Raw genomic sequence first — 25,401 nt, 5'->3', positions numbered from 1 at the left:
CTAACCCTCCATTGACGTCCATTCATGACTTGCAGTGCAGAGCCAAGGAATCCCGAGCCAGCAAAAACGGTGACGGCGGCGGGCGGCGGCGGCGGCGGAAAGAAAGGGAAAATTAATGGAAGGGGAGGCCATGGCAGGCAATTCGAACGTTGAGGGGGGATAGCATGGCGACATGGATTATGGAGAAATGCTTGATTGCGCGGCCGGATAGCAGAGAGAATGGTAGAGACTGGGGGATGGTCAGTGGACGACGAGGGTAGAATCGGGCACAGTGGCGGATATCTGACCTGTTTCGTCCTGGTCTTGGCCTTTGGCGTTGGTCTGGGTCTCGAGAGAAAATGTGTGTGTGTGTGTGTGTGTGTGTGTGGTGTGAGTGTGTGGGCGGCGTTGGGTGCATGAAAGCTAGCGGTGGTTGTGCTGCGTGGTATGGCATGTTTTAGCATGGGCATGTTGGCGGCCATGCCGTTCATCCCATCTGATTGTATGTATGCGTACGAAGTATCCTATTGGAATAATAACTCATTCGCAGTTGTTCAGACGATTCTTTTGGGAATGGCATCCGTGGCTGCATCACCGTCTTGCCTGACAGTCCTCGGTTTGCAGTCAAAGCCTTCTGTTCAGTCGCGCGAGAGCAAACTGCGAATATACACAAGAAAACGAATGCTGGGAGTGACGGTGAGAAACGTTTGGTTTGCTGCCGTACGGAGTACAGAGTATTACTGTGTAACGTTCTGATATCCGACACCCCCGTTGTAGATCCACTTGACATTTACCTTAGAATTTACCTTAAACCAAGGTGGACTCGGTTTACGAAGCTCAGTGCTCCACAACCAGTCAGCAAGTAGCAGTTGCCGACAAAGTTCCGTTCTGTCTATATCCGAAAAATGCCAGAGATTGAATGACGCGGACATGGCATGCAAAGGGCCTCCTCACAGAGTCTACCTTCCTCTGTTGGAAGACTAGAGAGACGCTGTTGCCGGAGTTGAAGCCAAGTTGCGACGGTCTGACCTGGCCTTACCTTGATGAGCACAGGTGCAATATGGCGGATACTATCTGCCTGCCCAGTGGTTGTGAGAAAGTTGAGCAAGAAAAAAGGTCAAGGAGCAAGTCTCGGTATTAGTGTTAGTATTAGCCTAGTATGCGTGTTGGGACCTGGGTGTGTTAAGGTCGGGTCGCGTCCGACTCAAGCGGTGGGAACTTGGGAACAACTTTTACTTGAGTGCTTGAGAATGGAAGTTGACGGGAGACTGAGAATGGAGGCAGGTACGGAAGGAGGGTCCACGCCGGCCTAGGCCCCCGCCTTTCTGTGCCGTAATGCCGTAATTGGTGCCATTGGGAGAAGCATCCATTCAGCTGACCTTCCGTGGTGGCTTCCATTTGGTACTTTGTCGGCAACTTGTGGAGGGCAGGTACGTCCAAGGGTGAAACGGAGGATGGGATTCGCTAGGTAGGCACCTACCTTATGCTCAAACTTTTGCATTTACCTTCCTTCCTTCCATGCCTTCATAAGATACCTCAATACTTTGCCGAGGAGACAGGTTGATACTCGGCAGAATTCGAGCACTTCGTAAGGTACCCGGGCATTCTCACGCTGCGACTCTTCCTTCTAGGTACCTACCTTGCCTTACCCTACCTTGGTATTCGGACCATGGTAAGGTACCTTATGTAGTACACTGGTACTTTAGGTCACCAACTTCCTTCCCGTCTGGTCCTTGCTTGCCTGCCCGGCATCAATCTAGAATGTTGGAGACGAGGCGCCATTCCTTGCATCAGATAGACACATTGCGTCTGGAGCTTTGCGCCTTCACCGACCACTTGTTCCTTTTTTTTTTTTTTTTTGCTTCTCTTCTCTCACCTGCTTGACTTCGCAGCGGACAGGCAGTGTCAAGCAGTATTGCAAGCGCCCGCTGTGCTATGGCGGCCAATCTCCAAGGTTGCAATGCAAATGACAATGCCAGAGGACGTTGGCGGCTGGCCTACGGGGTACCCAGCCTCTGTCTTCTCGTCTCCAAATACAAAGATACCCTGCCGTCCTGCTGGGTCTAGGCACAACGGGAGGTAGCATTGCCATTACCGTCCTGCAAAAGATCAAAAGATGGAAAGAAAATGCTGGGTGGTCTACTAGCAGTCTAGCACAGGGCCACCGCAGGTCGACTTGGTCAAGGGGGGGAAAAAAAAAGTACCTCGAGTCCGCGCCACCCCGGTCGTCGCATGTCTTTCACCTCCCCAAACAGGTTAGATCTGTCTACAAAAGGCCTCGGTCCACTCGGCGCTGTTCTTGCTTCCCACATCCACCACTGACCGGGACCACCACATTTGCATGGAAGGTCCAGTTGAGTTGTGGTCCTTTTCTATTTTCCTACCACCGTACTCTGTACTGCGTACTCCGTACAGTACTCCGTAGGTTAGGTTGCGGCTTGCTAAACGGATGAACTGCTGGCTATTCACCACTCAGGTTTCAAGAATTACTCGTGGACCACTCATCACTGCCCGCTGGGTGTTCGTCTTGACGATCATCGGCACCGAACTCGCCCTAATTCGAGCCTGCCATTTGCTTCAAGGCCGGTTCCTTGTCCCTATTCTGGATTCACACGACCACCCTGCCGCTTTCATCCCCCTCGTTTGTCTGCCCCTGTTCTGCTGCCGACCTGCCACGCCTGCCTCAACTTTTCAAGCCGACGGTCTGCGTTTCCGTTCGCTAGCCGCCGCTGCTATTGCTACTGCTATTGCTACTGCTGCTGCTACTGCTACTGCTACTGCTCACCCCTCTCTGAATGGAATACCACACTTTACAATAGTACGGTAGAAGCGCCAAACTGCAAATCATCAATCTTGCAATCCCACAAAGAGTCTGCCCATTCGTCAAAATCGCGCCGAGGCATCAAGGGTACGCGTACCAAGTACGGATATCGCTGCATCGCATTGAGTCCTGAACTCCTGGTACTGGACCGACCGTGACGGATACGTACCTTCGGATCATTAATTGAATCGTACCTTGGCTGATCGAAAGGTGCTCCGTACTGAACACTACGGATACGTCCACACCTACCGCCCGGCCAGAATCCGAGCCTCCATCTCTCTCCTCTTCTCTCTCCAATTCTCCATTATCGAATCACCCAATACCTACTCCGTACCTGCAAAAATCCAAAAATCCCGACAGGGACCGATTGTAGCGCGCACTTCGACCTTTTGAAGTTCGAAAAGAAAGCGGGAAAAAGACAACCCCGTTTTACCCTTCGTAACTTGGACTTCATCTCGAGGAGCCAACGGTGAACCCCGTACGAATACTGCGTACCGTTCTTTTAAACTTGGGGTCCTGTTCCGTTCGACACACGCCTCCACACCCATCAACCAGGTTCCATCCGTCCATCCATCCTTCTCTGATCACCACAAGTCGCGCGGTGGCGCCCCCCGGAACACACCAATTACCATACATGGTCTTCATTCACCTCTGGTTTCTGTTACCCTATTCTTTCGCCATATCACGCCGTCCTTGTCAGCTACGCAACCACGTTCCCACCCGCCGCTCTTCAACGAGCCCTGTCCTGGCCTGACCCGACGTCCGATGCGCATGAGATCCGCCCCCAGAGCCAAGTCCCCCTTGCGGCCCTGGTCCTTCAACACAGACGTACTGCCCTTGCTGCGCGGTCCCGGACATCGTCTTCAACCTCTCACGCCTCTTCGGCCCTGCACGGGAATCGGTTCCCTCATATCCGGGTTGCACTGCTTTCATCATCGGGCTTCCTATTCAGTCCAACCTTGTTAAGCGGCTCTTCTTTGCGCTGGCACCACCCGATGACTCGACGCCTCCCGTTTCGCTTCACTCCTCCCGCCAGCCCGTTGCAACCTTGACCTCCCATCCCATCTCGTCTCCTTCCTCCACCTCCTCCTGACCTCCCCCATCTGTGTTTCCTGCGCTTGCTTGTCGTGCTTGTCTCGCACCTCGCTCGCTCCAGGAACCGGATTCTAGTCCTACGCCCGGTCATTGGAACCAGGCCTATTACTTGGACCCGTCGCTCATTGCCACCGCTTTCTCGCTTCTCGGCACATCACTCCATCCTTCATCCACCTTCTCACCACGACACACACACACACACACACCACCGAGGTCTCCAGTCCTTCTCCATACCTACGCATTCGTACCTGACTGGACCTAATCCACTCCCCGATCTCATCTCATCTACCGGTCTCGTCCCAGGACCCCTTTGCATTTGTTTTACGTTACTCTGCCCCGTGTGGCCCTAAGAAAGAGCCGCCGACAAAAGGCCCTCACCATGAAGTTTTGCGGGTCAGCATAACCCCCGGGCCAAGCACATCTCGTGAATCCCTCGCTCCAGGGAATCCGTCCGAGACAGACGCACGGGAACGGGCCTCTGCCTCCGCTGCCACCCGCCGCATGGTGGTCCTGGCCTGACACGACTCGTCTGTTGCCGGCTCACTCGTCTCCTGTCATATAAAACCTCATCTGCCCCATGGATCCCCGCAGCGAGGATGGCGGAAATGGACCATCTAATACCGCTGCGCAGCCGCCGCCTCTCCGGCGGCGACTATCGATGGAGGAGGACTATTTCTACCAGGAAGTCATGACTTCCCCATTCCGACGACCATCACAGCCGCCACCATATGAGCGGGATGCTAGACCAAGACGACCGGTGGCACCCAAGATCAACTCCCAACATGGAGTCGGGGAGGACTTGCCAGGCTATTCGTGCGACATCGAGTTGGAGGGCGTATGGGTGAAGAAGATGGAAATTGAAAACACCACCAAACGGGCAGAGGACAGAAATTGGCACACCACTATCGTACAATTACGAGGTACTGCATTGAATTTTTACAACGTGAAGAAGGATTGGGGATGGGGCAGGACAAGAGACGGACCGACCATCTCGCCCGACAACCCGCCGTGGGTGAGAAAGGCCTCTCTCGACAGGGCATACAGTCTTCAGCACGCCGATATTGGCATTGCTGCCGATTACAAGAAGTAGGTTGCCTCGATTCTCAGCCTCATTATATGCCAAGACCTGCCAAGAAACTGACTCCTACCTAGGAGGCGATATGTCATTCGTGTCAGGGCCGAGGAGGATCAGTTCCTTCTATCATGTATAGAATTAAGCACCATGGTCAGGTGGTTAGAGGCTCTCTTCGCCGCCATCGATGTTGCCGCTCCGATCGACGACCGTGACTATCCCCGCGACCAAAGCATTCCCCGCATCCAACGCATCCGCTGGTTCCGTGGCCAGACACCAGCACCGACGAACAATTACCCCGTACCGACGCCAAGACCACTGAGTCCTGAACTCCGCCGCGTGGTTTCTGCCGAGGCACCAGACCCCTTCCCAGCATCATCGACAATAGAGGGTCTCGTTCACCAGGCCGTCGTCAATGAGCGCGGCGGCGAGACCAACGTGTTAGACAGCGAGTCTATATACGGCCCCGGACCCGCGAGGAACGAGCCGATCAGCAGCCGCTTGTCGACGACATCGTACCCCAACGAGGCCATCGACCCTGACACCGGAAAATGGGCGCCTGAGCACCAATGGAGTGCGGCTCACGATCTGCTTTACGCCAAGCTTTGCTACTCTGTTCTCTTGTTCAAGAGCCCCCGAAAGTCAAACTACATCATCAGCAAGGGGAGGCGATGGTTCGTGGACTGGGCAACAGGTCGTATGGTGCGCGTACTGCCGCCAGCCTACGGCGAGATCGACTTCTTCGGCCCTTGGCAAGTCATCCACACAGAAAACAGGAGGATTTAAGATGGATCATTGTTTCTCCCTCACTTCTACTGCACATATACATACCACCTGCCCTCGTCAACGACGGGGGCCTTTCTTTCGCATTGACACGAGGAAGAATCGCAAGATTCGAATGATACGGAATTTACCATACATACCCCAGAGGCTGGGGAGCGGTCAGTCGGTCGGTACGGCGGCCAAAACAAAAATCGGGCGGGACGGCGCGGCATATGCATTCGGTTGGCTCTTTCTCTTTCTACTTCACCTCGATTTCTCTCAACTTATCCTCAGTCTCCTTTGTCTTTCATGGCGGGCGAGAGAGCGAGAGCATAGCTTTGCGCCAAGCATATCATCATTGGGCGGAGTTGTCAAGGGCAGCGGCAATATCCGCGACCCTCATTTCATTTTGTCCTTCTGCTTTTTGTAGCATGGAGTATTCAGAGCTGGCATTGCGAAAGCCTTGGCAGCGAGCATATTCGTTGACAAGGGAGGTTTCTAAAAACTTCTATTCGTCATGACTGAGGCTTAGCCTGGTCGACTTGAATATACTGAACGTTAACAGCATATCTTCAACTGAATGTACAACTAAGGCCGTGTTTGGCAAGTCAGTGGCCCATGACGAGTAAAATGAATGTGACCTGAATCCAAGTTATTTGCAACCTGTTGACTGTCTTCATACTTCAATGCCACAATAAGGAGAGTCAAGCTTGATATGAATCAACAAAGCCAATCAATGGCCTACATAAATCAAAAGGGTATCTCATGCATTGGGAAGAGCAGTCATGTCTACTACCATACTCCAACATTCGTCCACAACCACACATCACCTTGAATCCGTCCATTGCTAGCTTATGTACGATTATCGTAACCTGTCCCCTTTCTCGCCTTCCCTCCCTCTCTTTCTGTCTCATACTCTTCACATACCCGCCATCTCCACCTCGGAAGCCCGCGCCTCGGCGGCCAGCTCGGGCGCAACGTCTACGAGCAGGGCGTTTGCGCCGTCGATATCGGCGACCTGACTCTCGAGCTGGGCAAGGAGGGCATCGATTTCTGCGCGCTGGGATTGGATAGAGGTGAAGAGGGACTCGTTGGAGGCCTGGGTGTTTTGGAGGCGAGCGTTGAGGGTCGATTGTTGCGGGGCGAGGCGCGGGGCGAGGTGGGCTGTTAGGATTTCGTCAGGGGGTAGGACGTGTGGTCTGTTGGTTTTTTTGGTGTTAGTTTCTTAGGTGTCCCTAGTGTATAGGGGTATCGAGAATGAGGGTAGAGGTGACGAACGGGATGGGCTCTTCGACGTCGCCGCCTTCTTGTCTCCTGCGATCCGCGTCGCTGACGAGGTTTTCTAACTCGTTTAGTTTACGGATGACGTCGCGGTCGGCGAGGATCGATTGGAAGTCTTTCTATATTAGGGGGTCAAGTACTATTAGCATGTGGTTCTGCTCCCTCTGTCCTCCCTCGGTGGGGAAGGGGGAAGAAGACAAGACGGCCCCAAACGTACATTACACCTCTCCTCTAGGTAATCCACCATTTGCTTCTGGACGTTGCGCAGAGTATTCGGCGCGTGGGCGGCGACGGTGGGGAAGCACGAGGCAAAGTTGTCGTAGTTTACTTTGCGGAGTGTGCTGGCGAGGGCGCCGTCGTAGAGCTGGATGAAGCGTCCCGCGCGGGGGCCGGGTGTCGCGGGGGTATGTTTTTGGGGGAGAGGAGGGGAGGCGGGCGGTTGTGACTGTTGTGTTGATTCTTGTGGTTGTTGTTGTTGTTGTGATAATTGTGTTGTCGCGGGGTTCGCTTCTGGTGCTGCCGCTGCCGTTGTTGATGTTGCTGATGCGCCGCCGGCGGGGTGCGCTTCGTTCTCGGCGTGGTTTTGGACTGCGTGATCTTGCGATTGAATCTGTGATGATGATTCCTTTATCGATTGCGAGGGTTGTGACTGGTCTTGGTCGGAGGCGGACATTTTGGGAAGAAGGGGCGGGGTTTGTGGGTGATGGATTTGTGGGTGATGATGGATTTGTTGCTTAGATGAGTTCGCAATGCGATGGGATGCGATGCGATTCCGGCGGTGGTGATTAAGTGAAGATTAGCGGCTGGGATGTCTCTGGCGACGAGACGTGACGCGTCTGTGGTTCAAGGTACTTTAGTGGGGGTGGGCACAGTCAGACTGGCGCGAAGTTGACAGGAGGTTCACGTGCTTAGGCTTGGGCCATTTTATGGTTTTATTCCCCTTGATGGTGGGATGAACGCCGCCAAGACAAACAAATGCGAGCGATTCCGGCCAGCCGGTTGGTTTGGTTCCTGGTAAGCCTTGGCGTGGGGACTTTTTTGGCGCCTTGCCGTTTTGTGTTCTTGTCCGTTTGGGGAAAGTCAATTCAACCTCAGGGCTTCTTTTCATCTTGGTGTTTTGAACGACAGCTGCCAGTAAATCATTTCAGGAACGCAAACCTGCTTTTCCTCCCGTCATCTTGTCTCTAACACCATTCTTTTGAAACTTGCAAGCCGTCCCGAGACTATATTTCTCCAACACCAATGATCCTAGTCTACTTTGCGTCTACGGAATTGGGCGTGAGAGTGAGTCTTGAATGGTAAACTCTGCTCATCCAAATCAGATCATCGCGCGTTCAGGTAGTGCTGAGAACAGACTAAAAATTACAAATGTTGAATCCCTCGACTCCTTATTATCGGTGAGGCAGTGCTAGAAAGCTGATTATCCAGCATCCAGGCTCCAAGTCGACCTACCTCATTAAGCCCTGCAGCCAAAAGTCAGCGGGGCATCTTCATCGACGACCCTCGATGCTACTCAACTCACTATTCCTAGCACCGTGACGGAAAGTGACGATCAAAGATCTGGAATGCAATGCTTAATTTAGCAGCACGCCTTTTTACGAAACGGTAGCATGAAGGACTAGTTCGTTGACTCCTTGCTATACGAAGAAGTCTCGAAGCGCCCCCCGCGGCCCCCGCCCTGGGCACCTGTCGGAGTGCTATTGCAGTCCGAGCAACGAAAGCAACTTACACGAACAATTCTCCGAGGAAACATACTTCGGTCTGGTCCATGAACCATCATCGACTGGAAACCACCATGAAGGGGGCTCGTTTCATGTGGTGCACTACACAGCTCATCGCGCCGCTCAATGTGTTTTCAAAAGAAGCACCTGAGGCGTGAAATGTCTACTCTCCTTCCCCAGCTGTATCATCTGATAGTTGTTCTGACCTGGCGCCTCATGAATACGCCCCTTAAGAAGCCGGTCCCATCCATTCATGACATGAAAAGCTAAGCATCTCATCTCATGTCGTTCTCCCGCCCCCTGAGTTCGGCACGTCAAGCCGGTATGGAAGTCCGCATGGCGAGCGAGCAACTACAACCGAGAACCGCACGCCAAAGACTAAAGCTGCTTCGCCTCTTTCGGGTTCCTCGGGGCATGACTTTCATTTGTTTGGTTTTCCAAAGCCGGTCTAGGTCGTCCTGGTGACCCGCTCCGAGGAGTTATCATTTTGTAACTTGCGTGAAGCTTGAACAAGCTTCATACAGTACCACCATAGCCCCGATCGATCGATAGAGCGCTGCTATCCAGGATAGTTTGAGATCTGAAGACTATGTCAAAAACATGTAGATGTTTCCTGATTCGAGGAGACAAAATTAGGCAGACACTTCCGGTGGGATTCCGTATCCAAGAGAATAGAGAACGGCGTCATGATCAGCCTTCATCATTTGCAAGGCACGGCGTTAAAGCCCCTTTTGGTGTTATCTGAACAGTTGTGTTATTCACGGGGTTTATTTTTAGATGCGGTAAGTACTGTTGTTGGTCAACTCAAGATATGCTTCTTGGTGCGGTAAGACATTGTCCTTCTCTTTGTCTAAATATCATATAAGACCCCAAACGAAGTCTATCTTCAGATTTAGATTTCCCTTTACATCTCTCACAGCCTCAGAACCTAAAGACCACCAAGAGCTATATACAGATCCATCTCAACGACAACATAAACCTCTCAAACAACGCAACCAACTTCGTTTCAAGCTCACCAGCCTAACATGCGCTTCTCCCTCACCGCACTCCTTGCTATGGCAACAGTGGCCCAGGTAACACCGCCCTAAGCCTCTGCCACTCTACCTGGACTAGTTTCCAGCAGAATAAGTAAGCTGACAATTCTTACTGCCATAGGCCACCACTACACCCCCGGCCAGCACGACCACGGGCGCTGTCAACGCCACTGCCGCAAAAGGCAAGTCGGCCTCGGTAACAGCCTCGCACTCGACTCCGGCTACTCACAGCACCAGCACCAAGAACGCCGGCCCAAAGGAGACTGCGGCTATTGCCCTTGGCGTCATGGTTGGCGGGATGGGCCTTGCTGTCAACCTTTGAGGGAAAACGCTGTCAAGAGTTCGGCTTCGATTTACCTTTGAGGTTGCGAAGTATCTCCGGGTCAAGTTCAAAGGAATTTTCGTTTATTGGGCAAACCAAAGGAATACCCGAAGGAGAGAGAGGGGTGTGGACATTTGGGATATTATTCAGATGTCTAACAGACACGACTTTTGCTTGCGCGTGAATTCAGATCTAGGAGTCAACCAATCAACCATATTATTGTCGTGCTACTAACAGACATTCTTGGGGGGGACATGGCTCCCCGCGAGAAATCTGGGTGTTTGATGCAGGTGCGAACCTTTGGTAGATGAGAAAAGGGAAGGTCATTCAGCGCCAGAACTTATCTATATTCTGTGATTTTAAGGGAGCTGAAAGCGTGATCTTACCTAGGTACCTACCTCATGCAATTTCCTATTCTGCCGTCTCCAACGTCGCCTCCAAGTCATCGCCCAGGCTGAAGTAAACCGATTCAACCAACCCTGATCAGAACTTATACCAAGTTTTGAGCCAATGAACCGCCAGTCCACTCTTTACCAATCCCCTGAACCTCCCAAGGTGTCTTTGGTTGTCAGATGTTAGCAGAGCGTCGAATGGGTGAGCCAGACCACCGTCCTCCAACGTCCTAAGGCCAACCCGGCTACCGACATCAAAACTGCACAAAATGTCAAAAACATACAACACCAGGTATTCGCTGGTCGTCACCGACCCAACTACTAATCCGGCCCTCATTGGCTTATCTATGGGAGAGCGGACGGGATCCCGAGTTCTCCAATGGGTATGGTCGTATGTGATGGCCATTAGTGAGAATTGGGATCATTAAGGCTGAATGTTTGACATCTGAGGGGAAGACCCGGGCTTGAAGCGCACGCGACAACTTTGCAAGACAAATAAGAGACGCTATATAATATGTGTCTAGCCACTGATACCTAGTCTTATTGATTCTAGGACCGAAGGGTAAGGCCGAATGGAGTGGGCTCATAGTAGAATAACCACCGGCGGCTTGGCCCAAACCCTAACACGGAGTATCTCATAGGCCCAAAGATTTACGCGTGATTCTATACTTTGGGTATGAGCTAGATACTAAAGTGACTTTGTATCAAGTTGCCATTCCTGTGTTGCTTGCTAGGCTTTCTGAAAGGCCATTCGCCCGCTCCGTCCAGCGCGGCTTGGTGATTCAGGGGCGAAGAACCAGATGTCTGGCCTCCTTGGCGACTTGGGAAATCGTCGGGCCAAGATTCACTTTCATGTGTTAGCAAGAAGATACAGTCAAATACTGGCAAAGCACTTATTCCACCGCCTTTTTACCTTTTCCAAAACTCCGCGCACGTTAACACTAACAAGGTACACCTTCTCCTTCTATTCCCAAATATTATACACATATCGCATATTCATTTTACCACCTTATTGTATTCCTTTACTTCCAAGAGTGGTGAGATGCGGTAAAACGAGCTAGCTGTACCCAAAAGAGTAGCAGCACTGGCAGTGAGTATGGCTGGGGCTATTCGAGCGACACGCGTTCCTCAATGAGTAGAAACATATCTATAGGGGGTAGATCTCAGAACCTTCTACTAGATAACGAAGAGGAGGTTTCATAATGCTGTGACTAGGCAAAGCTCAAAACAAAAAGAGGTCCCCACCGGTGTGGCTGCATCTCTTGGCGGGTATTATGGTGTTCATGCTGGGATCGTATGCGAACTCGAACTCGGAGCCTGTCGATTAGGCTGAAGGGGTGATTAATTGTTGACCTTTAACCACTCCACCACCTAGCCAGTTTGTCCTGACCAACCGACCTAGGAATACGCCTGCTATGCTGGTGACAGGAATGGACTTGAGGGGGTATGTGAAGGCTTGTTGTGTGTATTCGGGTGGGGTGGGGAAAGGGTGTCGAATGAAAACTCGTTTCCCATGGCGAATTGTTCTCAGAGAAGGGGTATTGTGCACCTGATACATTTTGATTCAGGACTTGTGAAAATACGGAGTGAGCCGCGATGGCGTATAACCCTCCTGAATATGTGGGCGGGTATAACCGTGAGAGGGCTTTCCTCAAACTACTTATTATAATTGCAGATGTAGGCATGTATCCCTTGGCGAATTTCTCGAAGGAGCGCTATCCTGCACATACTTCCCAAAAACTTGCTAACCTGTTTAGAGGGGGATTTATTTCACAGATAGTGTAGTATGGATCTACTTCACCACTTGCGTAGTCGAGCAAAATATATGCGCCTACCTTAGCATCTGAACGTCAAGATGTGGCAACATGAAGGAGGGAACATAACGGACCATGGCCAAGGCACATGGAATGGCTGTACTTTGAGCAAAACATACCACTAAATGGGCCAAGTCACTGAATGTCGCCTGCAGCTATTTCTGTCGTCCTATCCAGGCTTATGATCGGTGCCTTTCTCGGAACCAAAATCTTGACAAGGCATCCTTGGCAGCATTCAACAGCTCCAACCCGGGCATGAGAAGTAATTGCAGGCAAAATCATGAAGGACCGGATTGTAGGCATTATCCGGATCGCACCGAATGCGTGCTTCCGGTTCCCAGCTTCGGGCTTGGAGCAGCCTCCCCCCCCCCCCCCCCCCCCCCCCACTCGTATGCTCCTTCACTGATTGATTCAAAGCTAATATACCTAAAGAGCCGACCCAATCGATCATCAGACCCCTGGTGTAGCAGGAGGCGAGGCCGTTGGTGCTAACACTTCCAAAAGAACGGAGTTCCGACTAGGGTCTGTGAGCTCTCCAATGATAAAGATGTTGTCTGACTGGAGATTGAGATTCCTTCGGTGCTGGATGGAGACAACACAGACGGCAGAGAGGTGTTTGGACTGCTTATTGAGGCTTGCGCCGTGGTTGTGGGAGGAAGCAAGGCGGAAGTTGAACCTGGCGACAGAGGGGCAGGCGTGCTCTGTGGTGTGTTACTAGCAAGGCTGGGTGGGCTGCTGAAAAAGGTTGTAGACGAAGGATTGGGCAAAACAGTGCTTGTTGAACTAGCCGATAATGTTTCGTTTCGCCATACTCCGGTTGATAGGCTAGAACTCGGGGTCTGACTCGAAAATGATGAAGTAGAAAGGGGGGATATCGACGGTGGTGTGATAGAGGATCCAACTATAAGGCTACTCGTCATGAGAGACCTTGAAGAATATGTATCTGATGTGGACGCCATCGTTGAAAGTGAGCTTATTGTGGTCAAAAGATCCGAAGTTAATAGGGTTGAACTCGGCAATGTTGTTGAACCTGTTGGACTTTGACTCGTGGTGATATTTGACTGTGTTGTTGATGTTGTAGTAGGTGTGACAGAAGTACTGGATGAAGAACTAATACTTGAAGAGCTAGAAGTAATGCTGGGTGAAGAACTAGTGGAAGCGGTAGAGGAAGTATTAGAAGAAGCGGTAGTAGAAGAAGCGGTAGTAGAAGAAGCGGTAGTGGAAGAGCTAGACGAAGAGCCAGACGAAGGACTAGAAGAAGAGCTGGAAGAAGAGCTGGAAGAAGAGCTGGAAGAAGGACTAGATGAAGAGCTGGTAGTCGATGTTGTCGTAGCTGTCGCTCCAATAGTAACAGTACCCGAGACAGTCCCTGAAGCCTTGACCGTCGATGTGTACTCCTGTCCTGCGGCAACAATTGAGGTTATGGTGACATAGTCAATCTTGGCCACAGAGTCACAGTTGACACAGCCAGCAGCATTGAGCATCAGGGCGGAATCATAATTATTATCGCCAGAGTCGCAAATGGCAAATACCATGGTCTGGGCTCCAGACGCAGTGATCCCCACGAGGAGAGGAGGGGATGACCCCGGGTAGGACGTGACGCTGTTTGGCGGCGTGATTCCGATCGGGTCCTGAAGGAGTTCAGATACGGCCGTAATTCTGTTGCCGCCATAGGTGGCATACTGTTGGCTGACTAGAAAGATGCCGATAGGATCAGGAGATTCACTGCAAAGTGTCAGTAAGCCTGTAATTACACCAGTCCATACTGACTTGTAAGTTCACATACCCCTCCTCTACCGATGCGAGGATGAACTCGACTTGGACGCCATTATATCCGGGGTCGATGGCGATACCCACAGTCAGGATTGCAGCATTGAATGTATTCGCACCGCAGTATGTGTCAGAACCGGCCGCGCCGTTGTCACTGTATTGATTGCCACCTGGAAGAGCCCCACCGGCGGTCCCAGACGTCAAGATGGCGCCGTTTCCAATGCCACCAAGGCCGTCAGTGAATGTCCCAGAGCTGACGGCCGCTCCCGAAAAGGTCGCTTGTAGAACTGTTATCCCGGGACCATTGAAGATGGCATTGGCAAGGACATTAGCGTCGCTGGTGGTGGTGACGCTGAAACTTCCGCACAAGGGCGCAAATGCTGCAAAGGCAGCAAGCAGGATAGACCCCTTGGAGAATACCTCGAAAGACTGATGACGCATGACAAGACGACAGAGATTTCTATGAAAGGTGGGATGATCTCCCAATGAATAAGAAGAGTAGCGGTAGGAGATAAAGTCATACCAGCCATCCGTGCCGGCCGTTTACAACAGGGCGAAACGTCCTTAAGACCAAACAAGACGTTACACGAGCCTCGAAGTGGATGAAAATGACCATTTGCACCATAGACAGATACCGAGGAGACACACATCACGGCTCGCAGTACCATTGCATCTGTACGTGCAGAAGCAGAGCCGGAGCATGAAGAATGATGGAGCATACCAGCGAATTAATCAAGGTCCATTTTCCTTCATCGCCGTGTTTCGTATCGTTGACAACGTAATGCCTGATTCTTAATCAAATGATGCTTTACACACCCTTCCACCACCAATCATGCAAGGTTTGGGGGGGGGGGGGGGGGGGGATGCGCAAACGAAGCTTCTATCAACGTAGGTACTTGAGCTGGGCGGATTGCATTAATTGTGCAGTTTTTTCACTCGGTTATCGTAATTACAAGAAGTTTAGGCAAGACTTCTTTCTTCATTCCTTCCAAATTCAAGATGCAGTTATTGGTCAGACGCGTGCGAGACGGCTCATCATCGCAGGGCAGGGAACATGAGATTCCGTGATATATTTTGCATTCCTCCGACACTGTACAGCCTGTTTTTGAATACAGATGTGCCGAGACTCCCGTAGAGACTTTGACTCACATGTCCAAGAATCTAGAACGTCCAGGGGCTCCACGGCGACGAGACATCCAGACGGCATCATCCGTAGTTCAATGACACCAAATGAGACATACACATTTTCGTGGAAGAATGAAAAATTACTGATTCACCAGCTTGTGTGAATCGCTGTAGAGCCTTGGATTACTTCAAATAACACAGAACACCATATTTACCCCCCTTCACCCGGTGCTCCATCATCATTGTAAGGATCAACTACAGGTGATATGAGTCTCATCACTATACTTGGGAGCCTGGTACGAGTAACGGGACTTGGGGAGATCACATTGTGAGCTGAGCACAAGAGTATATAGCCTGAGCTTCATTGACGAGTCTGGTGTTGCGCCCGGGATCGTAGACCTGTGCTGGACCTCGCTAAGTTCGCAGAAGCGCATATAAGCTTAGGATGATACTCGAAGACCGACCAAGAGGCAGATATCGCTGTTATCCAATGTCTGAATGTACTACGATGCGATGTAGGGTCCTCACAGTAGCTGCTAGTCATGAATTCGGTGTTACTCCGTCGAAGAGATCAGATCAAGGAAGGAGATCTGGTGCTCCCAAACCTTACCGCGGCAGAGCTCAATAACTATTAATGCCATTTCTTCAGTCTATTCTCTCTAGTCATCCCATCGGTAGAGTGAGGGAGGGTGTTAAGAAACACGACATACCTAGCCCATCGTCTGATATTGTGTTGGGGCTCAAGTGCCTCCTTATACTTACTCTGGTATCCTATGAAGAGTAATCTATAGATTTGATAATAGAGTGTAGCCCTACGAATAGCCGTCTATCAACGACGTCGGTTCCGCCCTGGACAAAATTGACCAAGCCTTGGCTTAGACTGAGCTTGGTCTCGGCATGTTAGCCCACCAACGTGAGCAGGCTTGTCTTGGCTGCTTTATTTCTTGATTCCCCAATGAACTCTGAGTAAGGCTTATGAGTTAGGTGCCGGCTAGGTAATATATCCGGAATTGTCATCGGTAGGTTGACGACGTTCTTTTTTCTTCCCGTCACACAAGGCAAGGTCATCCAATCCCCAAGACGGCACCCAATGGATGAAGACCACGTTCCACAAGCATAAAGTTCCGCTTGGAATTTGGAGTGCTTAAAATGCTTTACCACAGTTGGGTTTTACGAGAGTAACATTGTCCGCAGGTTGAGGATGCAAGTCATCATTGGCACTGCGAGGTGACGTCAACTGCCAAAACCCTTGCAACTCACCGTAGGCACCAGAGCATACAACTAGGAGCAGTACATCCTCTTTTAACAGTTGTCAAGCGCAAACCATACAGAAACCAGGGAGACTATTAGAATGAACAAGTCAAATTCGCCTATCAGTTCCGATGCCGACGCAGCGTTACTATGCGCCGCTGGAAAAGTCGCGTCGCTGGCTGCTGGGAACTCCCAACTATGGCACCAATTTCAAAGGATCCCACTTTTGACGATCACAATGAGCTTAATTCTACTCTCTGTGTCTGCTTTCAAGCTTTTTAACACATCCTGGGCGGAGATAGGGAAGAAGAACAAGGTCACTAGACAAGCGAGACGAATGCTCTGGGCTCTTGAACGTCTTTTCGTCATGTAAGTAACTGAAAGTGTCATTATTATGTCAAATATGGATTGGAATGTCCAAGTAAAATGTCACGGATCGGAAGCTCACGACCTGGATTTCTCAGTGATCTTGCGATTTCTATACTCAAGGCTTGCTCAATTCTTTGGATAGCTCGACAAAAATGTGACGTTCCAAAATCATATTATAACGCCTACGAATACCTCGAGTCAATTGATGGATTTTTCCTCTCACTAGCACATGCAGGCGTTCTGTTGCTCGTTGGAGAACTGGGCCTTCTATTCTGGGGCCAGCCCGGAGAAAGGCAGCAAATACGAAGCTTCTGGTTCATATTACGTCAAGCCGCTCACGCCCTTGGCTGGATGATGGCGGTAGGCGTCGTTGGAATACAAATATCGATTTCAATTATGAAGCAATACCATGTCCTGGGGCTGCCAGGAGCGGGGGACTTACGCCTTGTATCGCAAGACCTTGCTTCAGAAGGCATGATCAAGATCCTGCTCTTCTTTATAGGGCTCCTATTATGTATACCATTCCAATCAGTGGTGAGACGCTTCTTGTTCCCTCATCAGAGAACTGAACAGAAATGAGGGACTGACTCTTCACCTAGGGAGGACCATGGTTGTGGGGCAATTTGCTCCTAACCACCGCTACCTGGACTTGGCGACTCGCCAGAGTCTATGAAAAGAAGGGCCTGGATGAGATTACCGCTCATGTCGTTGCATTAATTGTAGACATTTTCTATGCGAGACTGCCAACTGTTTTTCTCTTGGCCATGTTTACCTTCTTCTTGCGACCAGGTCGATGAACGGTCAGGTAAGCTTGAGCAGGGCAGCTTGTAATTCTTCCACCCCCGATACTCTTTCCAGGCTCTGGTAGAAAATTTGAAGAGTTTGAGACCTCCTTCTCCTTTATATTGCGCTGCGGAATTTTAACCTTTCACCACAATATTCAACATACAGATCCAGCAGGGATAACATCATGACTATATATCAAATTCTCAGACCAGACTTCTCAAGTATGGCATTACTTGTACGCTTTTATCAGAGCTCGAAGAAGGAAACATCAAGTTGATATGTTCGCTGGCACCTTTCCCCGAGATCCTGGTTTGCTTGCTCACCCTCTACGGATGGCTCCCTGAGACCTGTCCACATACCCGTCATGTGTGACGTTGATAATTGGGACATGACAAGGATCTCATCCAACACCGGGTCCGGCCCCTCCTTCTAGGAAGCATTGATGTCAACTGTTTTTTGTCGAAGGACGAAGCTTCTCAAAGTCGAGGCAAGGGTGCTTTGTAGTCGCATGTCATTGCCCGCTACGACGCTGGTAGTCATTTCAATGTTCTCCAATACCGAAAACCCCTTGAAAGAGCTAGGAAGAGTCGAAGACGGTACCTCAAACTCGAAATAGTCATTGCATGATGCCCAAATAAAGGTCAGATGGCGGAGAATATTGGGTTCTCCCCTTCTGATACCACGCGCCTTGTGACGAAAGTCAACTCCCTGAACCATCCGCCGTGCCAATAGCTCGCGCAATCTTCTCCAACATGGCCTGCGCGCCATTAGCAATCCTCGGCGTACTCTGTGGGAACTTGTACCGTCCCTCCAGCCCGTCCAGCAGGATCGACGAGCTTGCCCCGCGAAGAACCTTCATAAAACGGGACCTGGCCGTCGTACTCTCTAAAGGACTCAGCCATGCCAGAGATCGCGGGCCGATGTGCTCTCACAGCTGGCTCAGAACGCGCGCGCGACCTCGTGAAGCCCATGTACAGGCCTCCCCCGCCGCCCGACACACTCGCTGGACCCTTGGCGTCGACGGTGACAATCCAAGGCTCCGGGTGGAGGTCCAGGACCTTTCCGGTGACAAAGTCTGGCGCTTTGAGCAGCGAAGTGAGCGCGGGGTCGGCGACGAGGATGAGGGCTTCGCGGCGCACGTCAGACGGCCACTCTTCGTCCTCTCTGTCGTCATTATCTACAGCTGAGGGTCCCTCGCGGCGAACGGATTCGTGATCCATCCGTCGAAGGCGTTGCGCCTGGAGGCGTAGTCGGCGTCATGCAGAACGATGCAGTCGGCTATGGCGGGCAACGCAAGGGTGTCCGGATCCATCTCGGCGTCATCGTCGTCCGGCTAGGCGTAGGCACGCAGGTTCGCCAATGCGGTGGCCCATTGTGCTTCGTCACTATTAGCAGCGTAAGGGGTGCGAACGACGACGAAGCTCGATTCGTCACTGAGGTCTTGTAATGCACTGTGAAATTGCGTCGATAAGCCGCTGGGATCTTGTGCCTATGAGCGATGGTGGTCGTTGGACGTTGCATGATATCGCGGGGAGCTCATGCGATGCGGGGGCAGGGCAAGGGCAGTTCGAAATGGGCGTTGCTTGGGTTGAGAGGTCGCCGACTGTGTAATTTATCTACGAGTATCTTGAAATGGCGCAGAATCTGACCGTCGGCGAGATAATCTCGACTGCCCGAAACTTCAGGTCGCAACGCCCGTCTTGGGAAGTGTGCTCTGCCTCGCCCCGCAGGACTCCGACATGACCACTACAGCCCCACTACGGCGCCGGGTTCGGGCGAGGTGTAATTACACCGCCGTTCCCTTGGACCTACTCAAGGACCCCACGCTGCATTGCAGGCGATGGTTCCCGTCATGGTCAGAGACGCCGCGCAGACAATGCGCACGGGTATGTGTTTTCAAGGCGGCATCACGTCGGCACTTTTCTGAGAGGCGAATCCTTCCCTTGAGGCATGGATAGAAAACCACTGATTAAGGGAGTGTAAGAATACTGAGGCAACGCGTCCAAAAAGATATGGCCAGCCATTCCCTCGTCAAGCTTCGTACATTTCATTGGCGCACTACTCCGTACACCAAGCCTTTTCGCCTAGGACTACCTAACGTGAAAAAGAGAGGCTTGACAGGCTTGGAAGTCTACTTACCTCAGGTGACCATCTCCAACGTCGGATACACTCGACGTAAAGTATGAATAAGGCCCGCCTGAAAGTTAGGCGAAGCTGAAATGCACCAAAAGCTGACCCTCGACCGACTCAAGCAACACCAAGGAGCAGAGCAGGGACGGCCAGCTGTGGAAAGTAAGAAAAAGTGGGTGTTTCAGCGCATCCTTAGCGCTCGATTCCCCCGCATTTTGGTTCCCTCTTCCGGCGTGGTCGGTGACGTCGTGGCCCGTCGCTAAAATCCCAGCTGAGAGAAAACTTGCCAGCGCACGTGGACTCCGATGGCGCGAGCGGCGACCGGGACAGAGGTAAAAAAAATAAAAATAAAAAGGGCCCTGCAAATTGGTGGTGACTTCGCGAATGCAAATGTCTCATTCCAGGTGGCACGCATAGAGTAAAAGTCTTCCTACTTTCATCGTCAGATTTTGGGAGGAACAGAACTTGTCCTCCATCTCTTTCCCCCCAAGCCATTATTGCTGGTGCGTGCATCTTGGATGAGCACCTGGCATTTGTTTGTAGAAATAATCTATCTAGTCGCTTAATCTTCTTTGTTCTAGAAATCTCTATTCTCTCTTGAAGCTCGCATCTACTCACTCCCCTTTCGTTCATCCTCTCTGGTCGCATTCCCCCCCCCCCCCCCCCCCCTCCGAAATCGCATCATGGCGCCCCCTACCGCACCACTCAACCTCGATGTCGAGGCCATTTCTGGTATCTGCGGGTAAGCGTGACTTTCCAACCCGTCATCAAATCGACCAATTGCATCCTCAATGCTTACTCAATGCGCATAGCTCCATCTCCATCGCCTGCTGGGTCGTCGTCTTCTCCCCCCAGATCCTCGAGAACTTCCGCCGCGGCAGCGCAGACGGTCTCTCACTGCAGTTCATCATCGTCTGGCTCGCCGGCGATGTCTTCAACATCCTGGGCGCTGTCCTCCAGGGCGTCCTTCCTACCATGGTGAGTCACCTAGAAAGAGAACCCCTTGCAAAGCCAAAGCATAGTTGCTGCTGCAGCCAGCCCATGCTGTCATGCATCAGGAACCCCAGCTGACGCTATGACTCCTCTCTACCCCTTAGATCATCCTCGCCATCTACTACACCATTGCCGATATAGTCCTCCTGGCCCAGTGCTTCTACTACAGGGGATTCACCTGGAAGGACGAGGTCGTGCCCCCGGTCCCGAAGCCACGCAACCGCACCGGCGAACCTAACGAGCGGACCGGCCTCCTCCCCAACCCCATCGTCGAACGCGAGCGCCGAGGCTCGGATTGGTCCAACCTCTCCCCCGCCGTGCCCATGCGGCCCGAGGCCGGCATCGGCACCCCGGCCCCTCCCCCGCGACCGTCCACCGCACTCCAGGCCATCGCCTGGAACACTACCGCCGTCCTGATGGTCTGCGCCGCCGGCGTCGTCGGCTGGTTCCTGAGCCGCAAGTACTCCCACGCCGAAGAACCGGGCCACCAGACCAACGATGGCGACGCCCTGACCTTCAACACCCTCGGCCAGGTCTTCGGCTGGCTCTGCGCCGTCTTCTACCTCGGTTCCCGCCTGCCCCAGCTCCTCCTCAACTACCGCCGCAAGTCCACCGAGGGCGTGAGCATGCTCTTCTTCCTCTTCGCCTGCCTCGGCAACTTGACGTACGTCCTGAGCATCTTCGCGTACGACCCGCGCTGCAAGCACGACGAGTGCGCGCCTGGCGAAGCGAACGCCATTTACGGCCGCTACATGCTCGTCAACCTGAGCTGGTTGGCAGGGAGCCTGGGTACTTTGCTGCTTGATATGGGCATCTTTGCGCAGTACTTCATGTACCGCGCGGACGAGTTCGCGAGCGATGACGAGGAGGAGGATGACCAGAGCATTGACGAGGACCAGTGGGATCAGCGACCGCTGCTCGCCCGTGGTGACTCTGTCTACCCATGAGAGAGTCATGAGAGTATTTTTTTTTCCCCGCATTTGTTACTGGTTTTGAAGAATCGCATTTGTGACATTTATCTAAGGCGTCTTTGATACACGGAAAAAGGGTTGGTAGTCATTGTTTTACTATAAAAGTATCTATCGCATTACAGGACTTAAGAGGCATGGGATAAAAGGCTGGTTACTTCACCGCTATGGAAAACAAAAAGGGGGTTGAGCTGGGGGCAGCTCCGAGGAGGGACATGAGTTGGCTGTTGTATGAAGGAGGCAGGAGCCTCAGGAACCTTGCGAGACTCGTTAGAATAGATCTACAAACTATCCCTTTTATCATCACTATCGGACGAGGAGACCTTGTGGCATGTTTGTTGAGACTGCTCACTCTCAATCTCCGCGTCAGGAGTTGGTCCCCCGGTGGCATGTTCATTTTTGTGATTGCTACCGAAGAGAAATGTTATGTCTGCTACCTCTATCTAACTGCTTGGTTCTTCCAAACTGGTGATGTTAGCTCACAACCACCCGAGCCTCTTCCACACAAACGTGGCACCACCCACGAAAGCCGTCACCCCCGTGAACACAATCAACGTCCCATACCCGCTCCCATACCCAAACTCAGCTTCACCCCGCCACGGCGCGCTCTTGACCAACGTCTCGCTCAACGGGCCCGAAATAACGTTCCCAATCCCGCGCCCGGCAGCCAACATGCCAAACACCATGATCGGATCGACGCCCCTACCCTTGACCCTCTCATGCTCCGTCACGGTCTTCATGATGCCCGGCCACGCAGAGGTATACGCGCCCGCAAAGAGGCCGTACACGACACAAAAGAGGTAGAGTACGCCCAGGTTCGACGACAGACCCCATAAGAGAAAGGTACCGACGGTGGCGCCGGCGCTGGCGAGCGCCAGGCACGAGGGCGCCGACCAGCGGTCGACGAGGGTGCCCATCGCCACGCAGCCGACGACGGAGGCGACGTTGATGAGGAGAATCGTGAGGGCTGCGGCGTAGGGGGATGCGCCGAGGGTGGATTGGGCGAAAGAAGGGAGGTAGATACCAGGCAGGAAGAAGCCTAGGGCCTCGATCGTGTTTGCGGCCTGGTGGAGGAGGAACGGGCGGGATAGGAGGAAGCGCATGTTATTAAACGGCCGGGCGTGCGTCGCGTCCGTTGACGTCGTGATGGGCACGCGCGGCTTGATGAAGAAGGCCAGGGGCGCGGTGAGGGCGAAGAGCAGACCGGACCACAGCCGCAAGGTCGTGCGGAAGCCCAGGGTGCCGAGGAGGTATTCCATCAGCAGGGGGAGGAGGACGCCGGCGAGGCCGGTGCCGGACCACATAATGCCGTAGGCGAAGCCCTTGCGGCGGACGAACCACTGGTCAATGTAGAGGATGCAGGGCATGTAGGTGATGCTGCCGCCGACGGCGTAGAAGATGCCCTGGGTGACGACGAGGTGGGTTACCGTAGTTGAGAAGGAGGACATTGCGAGGGCGAAGCACATGATGAGGAGGCCTACGATGGGCGCGTAGCGGGTTTGGCGCGGGTAGAGACGTAGGAGGGCGGTTTGGAGGGGCCCACCTAGGTACATGATTCCCTTTGGAGTGGATGAGTTAGCATTGAGGGATGTGTCTCCTTGTTTAAGAGTTTGAGAGGGAAGTATCGGTAAGAAGAGTGAGGGAGGGGGGATTACCATGGCACAGGTACCGATGACGGCGATGTTGCCCTGTCCAGCGAACGGCGGGTTCGTAGAGTAGTAGTTCTGAAAGACACCAAAGGCAAAGGGGAATCCCCAGACGAGCATCTCGACGGCGAAGCAGGCGGCCAAGAAGAGCCAGGCCTGTTTCCCGCCATCGACGGGCGGGAGGGAGGAGAACTCCTGGCTCGCGCTGTGGGAGTCATTGAGCACGCCGGCGACGCCATTCTCGTCGCCGCTGCTCCCTCCGACAGTACGAAATTCTGCAGCCGCTTTTGAGGGTTCCGGGACCGAGATCTTGCCCCCGACTCCGGCCTCAGTGTGCGGGGTGAGGTACTGGAGCTCCGTTTGCGAGGTAGACATGGTCGCGACTCTTACTAGGCACACCACGGAAAGTAAGGAACGGATGACTCCGCGTTGTCCTGTTTTATTTCCCAAGAAAAGAAAATGTGAAAGGAGATGTCTTTGCAGCTGTTGCAATTCGCGCTCATGTGAGGCCGGCACCTTTTAAGCTTGAAGTCGCTGATCGGCCGGGGGGCGGGGAGACTAGTCTCGGCGGGGAGCCCACTCTACGCCCTCCGATTGACTCGTTGACAAGGGATGACGGGCGGGCTACTCCTTAAATCCACAATGTTGGTTCTGGTCCCTGGAGGGTGCATGCTGATCCGCGGCAGAGACTTCATGTCTTTCAGGTACCTGTCCCGAATATTGATATGTCTGAAGGCTTGATGAAATTGATTATTGGGGTCACCGTCTCTGTTTATCTGCCCCTCGTTCGCTCTGTTCTTCTCTGTGCTTGTTAAGCCGACCACTCTTCCGGTTTTATGTGAGAAGCAGGGGTTTCGTTTTTTTTTTTTTTTTTTTTGCCGATGATTACTGATTTGACCAGTTTAGAAAGTTTCCGAGAGATGCTGTGTTAGAATCTAGAGTGATAACACGAGAGCGCTGACTAGGGCAGTACCAGAGATCCCTTGACCGGCAATGTCGGCCGTTTGTGGCAGTTACTCTCTGCTGAGACACTCATTGGGCCCCCGATATCCGGTGCCGTAAGACCCACTATTCGGCCCCGAAAGCGGCGCGGCCCTTCCGACCAGTGGCGGCCGAGACTTCGAAAAGCCCCCCGTTTTACCCGTTTCAAGCTCCGACGCCCAGGGACTCTGTAGTCAGCCTTGCGTAGGATCTCCCTCGCCAAAGTCTGCCCGATCCCCTGCGTAATCCGGCAAAGATACCCGTCCTCTTCACCGCAAGCCAAGGAGATTTGTCGGCAAATCAGGCCGATGGATACTGGCTAAAGGATGTCGTGTTGGAACTCCACCATCGCGACTCCTTTTTCGTACCTGATACGGGTTTAAGGTACGGTCACATAGCCACCGCCGACCAGCAACCGCTTTGGAAGCAGGCAGTGAACCATCCCATACAAGCTGCATCTCCAGTCCAACCAATCCTCAAACGCACTGCATGCTACGCCTCGCTCCCTCTCATTGGACTCTCCATCTAAAGTGTCACCGTTTCGGATTGGGGAAAAAATCCCACCAAACGCCATGGTAGGCTTCCTCCTAAATCCTGGCCAAATTCCTTGACCCACGTTATTCCCCAGCGGCAAGAATGTTCCCAAAACATCCTTCGCTGCGACACCAGAAGCAGAATGTCTCTCCTGAATCTTTTCCTCGCCCAAGTTGAGGAGGATAGGCCCCAGCCGAGGCTGAGTGCGAAGGGGGGGTAATTGTTTCCCGCGTATATTTCTGAGGCCCGAAAGTAGTTCTTAGACCCTGTAACCTTGCATGTCTAGAGTAATGGCATCCGCACAAACGGATACCACGTCAGATCGCGCTCGGGTTCGGCGCGGCTGTGGCAGTCGTCCCGCACTTTCCATCAACTGGCGACGAGTCAGCGTCGCGCGATCCCGCGCGATCGGGTCCTCCGGGATCTTTGCAAGTTCCAACATGTTACCGAAGATAGGTCAATCTCTCTGCCCGGTGTGCCAGCGCAACAACGTTCCGGGTGTGAGGACTCTTCAGAAAATCAAGGGAAAAAAGAAAGCGAAAATGTGGTAAGACT

The 25,401-nt window shown here is 52.6% G+C and overlaps 10 protein-coding genes across 10 annotated transcripts; 6 read left to right on the top strand and 4 right to left on the bottom strand.

Annotated features, from left to right (window-relative positions):
- Positions 1 to 2,428: 2,428 nt before the first annotated feature.
- Positions 2,429 to 2,806, top strand: BDP55DRAFT_635755 (uncharacterized protein; the record flags this gene model as incomplete). Its single annotated transcript, XM_060572810.1, has 1 exon — positions 2,429 to 2,806. The coding sequence occupies one exon, from the start codon at positions 2,429 to 2,431 to the stop codon at positions 2,804 to 2,806; it is 378 nt and encodes a 125-aa protein (XP_060425505.1).
- Positions 2,807 to 4,472: 1,666 nt separating this feature from the next.
- BDP55DRAFT_732181 (PH domain-containing protein) lies at positions 4,473 to 5,753 on the top strand (the record flags this gene model as incomplete). The annotated part of the gene is made up of 2 exons (XM_060579911.1): positions 4,473 to 4,981; positions 5,048 to 5,753. The coding sequence occupies 2 exons, from the start codon at positions 4,473 to 4,475 to the stop codon at positions 5,751 to 5,753; spliced, it is 1,215 nt and encodes a 404-aa protein (XP_060425504.1).
- Positions 5,754 to 6,648: 895 nt separating this feature from the next.
- BDP55DRAFT_560338 (Nnf1-domain-containing protein) lies at positions 6,649 to 7,683 on the bottom strand (the record flags this gene model as incomplete). The annotated part of the gene is made up of 3 exons (XM_060569983.1): positions 6,649 to 6,928; positions 7,008 to 7,129; positions 7,228 to 7,683. The coding sequence occupies 3 exons, from the start codon at positions 7,681 to 7,683 to the stop codon at positions 6,649 to 6,651; spliced, it is 858 nt and encodes a 285-aa protein (XP_060425503.1).
- Positions 7,684 to 7,932: 249 nt separating this feature from the next.
- Positions 7,933 to 8,380, top strand: BDP55DRAFT_675766 (uncharacterized protein). The gene has a single exon (XM_060575771.1). The coding sequence runs from the start codon at positions 7,986 to 7,988 to the stop codon at positions 8,196 to 8,198; it is 213 nt and encodes a 70-aa protein (XP_060425502.1). The 5' UTR covers positions 7,933 to 7,985; the 3' UTR covers positions 8,199 to 8,380.
- Positions 8,381 to 9,756: 1,376 nt separating this feature from the next.
- BDP55DRAFT_732179 (uncharacterized protein) lies at positions 9,757 to 10,087 on the top strand (the record flags this gene model as incomplete). Its single annotated transcript, XM_060579910.1, has 2 exons — positions 9,757 to 9,804; positions 9,887 to 10,087. The coding sequence occupies 2 exons, from the start codon at positions 9,757 to 9,759 to the stop codon at positions 10,085 to 10,087; spliced, it is 249 nt and encodes an 82-aa protein (XP_060425501.1).
- Positions 10,088 to 13,544: 3,457 nt separating this feature from the next.
- On the bottom strand, positions 13,545 to 14,860 carry BDP55DRAFT_675761 (uncharacterized protein). The gene has a single exon (XM_060575770.1). It carries the CDS (start codon positions 14,502 to 14,504, stop codon positions 14,016 to 14,018), a length of 489 nt encoding a protein of 162 aa, XP_060425500.1. The 5' UTR covers positions 14,505 to 14,860; the 3' UTR covers positions 13,545 to 14,015.
- Positions 14,861 to 16,508: 1,648 nt separating this feature from the next.
- Positions 16,509 to 17,821, top strand: BDP55DRAFT_291364 (uncharacterized protein). The gene is made up of 3 exons (XM_060566547.1): positions 16,509 to 16,808; positions 16,904 to 17,342; positions 17,408 to 17,821. The coding sequence occupies exons 1-3, from the start codon at positions 16,540 to 16,542 to the stop codon at positions 17,603 to 17,605; spliced, it is 906 nt and encodes a 301-aa protein (XP_060425499.1). The 5' UTR covers positions 16,509 to 16,539; the 3' UTR covers positions 17,606 to 17,821.
- Positions 17,822 to 18,361: 540 nt separating this feature from the next.
- Positions 18,362 to 18,906, bottom strand: BDP55DRAFT_732177 (uncharacterized protein; the record flags this gene model as incomplete). Its single annotated transcript, XM_060579909.1, has 2 exons — positions 18,362 to 18,758; positions 18,800 to 18,906. The coding sequence occupies 2 exons, from the start codon at positions 18,904 to 18,906 to the stop codon at positions 18,362 to 18,364; spliced, it is 504 nt and encodes a 167-aa protein (XP_060425498.1).
- Positions 18,907 to 20,382: 1,476 nt separating this feature from the next.
- BDP55DRAFT_771644 (PQ loop repeat-domain-containing protein) lies at positions 20,383 to 22,006 on the top strand. Its single transcript, XM_060581116.1, has 3 exons — positions 20,383 to 20,466; positions 20,537 to 20,702; positions 20,822 to 22,006. The coding sequence occupies exons 1-3, from the start codon at positions 20,408 to 20,410 to the stop codon at positions 21,662 to 21,664; spliced, it is 1,068 nt and encodes a 355-aa protein (XP_060425497.1). The 5' UTR covers positions 20,383 to 20,407; the 3' UTR covers positions 21,665 to 22,006.
- BDP55DRAFT_675753 (major facilitator superfamily transporter) lies at positions 22,006 to 23,914 on the bottom strand. The gene is made up of 2 exons (XM_060575769.1): positions 23,341 to 23,914; positions 22,006 to 23,244 (listed from the first exon to the last, which is right to left on the bottom strand). The coding sequence occupies exons 1-2, from the start codon at positions 23,704 to 23,706 to the stop codon at positions 22,165 to 22,167; spliced, it is 1,446 nt and encodes a 481-aa protein (XP_060425496.1). The 5' UTR covers positions 23,707 to 23,914; the 3' UTR covers positions 22,006 to 22,164.
- Between the last annotated feature and the right edge of the window lie 1,487 nt (positions 23,915 to 25,401).

This window comes from Colletotrichum godetiae (genome assembly GCF_030913485.1).
Source record: "Colletotrichum godetiae strain CBS 193.32 chromosome Unknown BDP55scaffold_46, whole genome shotgun sequence".
Taxonomy (NCBI): Eukaryota; Fungi; Ascomycota; class Sordariomycetes; order Glomerellales; family Glomerellaceae; genus Colletotrichum; species Colletotrichum godetiae.
Note: the sequence above shows the minus strand (reverse complement) of the source record. Positions and strands in the feature narration are given on the sequence as shown.